General features: G+C 39.1%; 1 protein-coding gene across 1 annotated transcript; it reads left to right on the forward strand.

Annotated features, from left to right (window-relative positions):
- Positions 1 to 6: 6 nt before the first annotated feature.
- mrpl22 (mitochondrial ribosomal protein L22) lies at positions 7 to 1,228 on the forward strand (the record flags this gene model as incomplete). Its single annotated transcript, XM_005725451.1, has 3 exons — positions 7 to 90; positions 306 to 375; positions 933 to 1,228. Coding segments are annotated over 3 exons (363 nt in total), but the record flags the coding sequence as incomplete, so codon positions are not given.
- Positions 1,229 to 3,329: the final 2,101 nt, after the last annotated feature.

The following is a 3,329-nucleotide window of genomic DNA, read 5'->3' on the forward strand; positions in this document are numbered from 1 at the left end:
TTTTTTTTCCAGATCAGAGGGATGAGCATCGATGAGGCCATTGCACAGCTGGAGTTTAATGACAAGAAAGGAGCAAAAATAATGAAAGAGGTTTGGAGCTGCATGTTCACCCTTTTAACTGGTTGTTACCGTGTGTTTGTGTGCACACAATCTCAGAGTGAAGATTAATCAAATTCCTGTTGGATTAAAGCGTTCCTGGTTTCACTGCTTATGCTACAGATGTTTGAGCTGTGTTCACACATCATTCTAACATCATCCTTTATGAGCTTGAAGTTTATGAATAAATGTTTGCCTGTGTGTTTCAGGTCCTTCTTGAAGCTCAGGAGATGGCAGTGAAGAATCACAACGTAGAGTACAAATCCAACCTGTTTGTAGGTGAGTGTGAACATCTGCACATTAGTACCAGAGCAAAGCCTCTAGGTAGATGATCTGCTGTGTAAATGCAGTGTGCTAACCTCTATGAGGCTCTTGTGTCTTAACATAAAGTTGTCAAGAATAAAAACATGCACTAAATATGCATGCTTTTAAGTTAAAGTTGCAATATTGTTTAAATATTTATTATTATTTTTGGGACATTTTTCAAAGATTTTTTTTTTTTTTTCTGAAACTACTTGAAAATGTCAAATCAATTCACACACTCTCACCAAAGGCAAGAAGATGCCTTTAAAAGTGAGCAAATGACCTTTAGTAATGGAAAGCAGGTAGCTTGTTGCCTTGTTTAAAATGAGATGCTGTGCAGAGTAATTCATGTGGAGTTGCAAACATTATTACAGAGAAGCCTGAAGTCCACCGGCACAGCCTTCATTACTTTGGCCTGTTTTCGTCGCGGGGCACTCTTCCAAATTAAAACTTATCCCTTATCTTTCTCTTCCGCCAAATTTTTTGCCCTCTTTCAACTTCACTCTGTTCCCATCCTTTCTTTGCTCCTGCAGCCGAGTCGTATTCTGGCAAAGGGAAGTACCTGAAACGGATCCGTTACCACGGCAGGGGTATGTTTGGCATAATGGACAAAGTTTATTGCCACTACTTCGTCAAGCTGGTGGAGGGCGCACCACCCAAAATTGAGAAGAAGACTAGCTTTGACCAGGCCAAAGAGTACGTCCAGTCCCTGAAGAACCGAACCATCATCCACAGTCTGTAGAGCAGACATCTGACACCATTTCAATCTCACTGTAACCATTTTTATGTGTATGTATCATTTTTTTCTGTAAATAAATACATGAGAATTTCTGAGCCTTATTTTTACAACAATATTTTTTATGAAAAATACAATTAGTGTGCAGAAATAAGAAGACTTAAATTATTTATTTTTTATTATGTTTCATAATCTGCCTAAAGTAATCAAGTGTATTATCAGGAAAAACAAGCTTTTATTTTGTAGAAAGAAAGGGCTGAATTTATACAAGTGTGTATTATATAACTGAAGGAGTACATTTCAGTTCCTGCCATTACACATTAAGAATTCTCACATCTTCAACATCTGCTTATAAAGTCAAAGAGTTCAGTGAAATGTGGGCTGATACAGTCAGAAGTTTCAATATAACATCAAACATATTGATGATATATTCCAGTAGGGTTTAAATTACTAAAATACCTGATTAACCCCAAATATTTTATATAAATAAAAGTATTTTTGTGTCTAGTTCTTATGACAAATATGCATCCCAAATAATATATTTTAATGTATATTCTGTATTAAAATGCTAATTCAAATCAACATCAGTTTGAGGGCTAGTACCAACTCCAGTGCTCGTATTGGTTTCGGCTGTAACTGTGCTGAGCTGAACACGCATTTCAAACTAAGTTTTGTGCGTTTTTGATTGACCTTCTTTTCGTCCACACCTGCAACCTCATAATAAATAAAAACTCTGTTTTAGAATTAAAGGTTTGCTGCTGGGAGACCTACAAATGCAGTTTTGCAGGATGCCACAATAACATTTAAAAACAAAACATCAGAAGCTTGTCAGCGATGCACATATGATCATTTCTATAGAATTATTTTCTATTATTTTATAGAAATTGCCTTTCAGTGTGGGGTTTGCATGTTGTCTCTGGTCCTGAGTGGGTTCTCTTTGAGAAGTTTGGTTTCCTCCCACAGTCCAAAGACATGCATGTTACATTAACTGCTGACTCTAAATTTAAGTGTGTGTGTGTGTGTGTGTGTGTGTGTGTGTGTTAACCCTGGGCTGGTCACCTGATCAGAGCGTACTTAGCTCTCACCAACCCCACAACCCTGAACAGGATAAATTAAATATTCTAATTATTACTTTATAATGAAGCAGTTAGCTCTACATCAAATATATTGCTTTAGATTTCACAGTGTTTGTTGGGGGCAGTGTTGTGCCACAGCATCTGTTAGAAATAATCTGTTGGTGCTGTAGCCATCTAGAGCTGAAAACCAGCTGTGCAGCCAATTTAAAAGTTGCACATTCCTGGAAGTTTGTGAGCAGATGTAAGAAAAAAAAAAGAGGATTTTTTACTTTTAACAGCTTTGCACACACCACAGCAACGTCTGACATGAACACTGCAATTTGCCTCTGATGTAGCAGTGACACTGCCTCAGCTGTGCCTTTCATCCCACTGCTGCCACAAAATGGCTGCATGTGTGGAAAAAGCATCCTACAGCACCTCAAGAAAATCTCATAGTTCCTGCAGTGCATGCCCAGGTGAAAACAGACCCCAAGTGTCACCCTGTCACAGCCTTCCTCCTCTGTATGTGGTAAGCATGTTGCTACGGCTCCTCCCCTGAAGCAAATCTGCCAGCATCGCTGGTTTTCATCCCTTCACTTCGATGCCAGCTCTGTGAGAGTCTGACTCGCAGACACTATCACAGCTGCAGGAATCCATAAGCTGAAAGTGAGTTGCTTGGCTGGGAAGCCTCGTCTGAAGAATGGAGGAAAAATATTCAGTGTTTACAGTGAGATTTCACAGGTAGCAACAGGCATCTTTATAAAGCTCGGCCTCGTTGTTAACTGTTCAACCTCAATTTGCTACTTGAATCCACTCCTCCGCTGCCTTTGCTTTCTTATCTAAAGCTCCCAAGGAATGCAATTATGTTTGCTTAATGTCTTTCATGTGTTCATCTATTTATTGCTTGCCTTTTTCTTTTGGATTTCTCAGACACGCTCGTCATTAATGTCTGTTATTCTCCAAAATAAATTGAATTGAATGCGTTGGAAATGACGCTCAGGAGGAGACATCAAAGTGTTTCCTCATTGGGAATTTGTACTTTCGAAAGGTCGCAGTGTTTTGTCGAGGCCCAGAGCCTTGGTCTCTGCTGTTCCTAATTGGCTTTTATGTTCCTGTCCGTGATGTGAGTTTGTGTATTT

This window comes from Pundamilia nyererei, unplaced genomic scaffold, assembly GCF_000239375.1.
Source record: "Pundamilia nyererei isolate P.nyererei 1_Seehausen unplaced genomic scaffold, PunNye1.0 scaffold00015, whole genome shotgun sequence".
NCBI lineage: Eukaryota > Metazoa > Chordata > Actinopteri > Cichliformes > Cichlidae > Pundamilia > Pundamilia nyererei.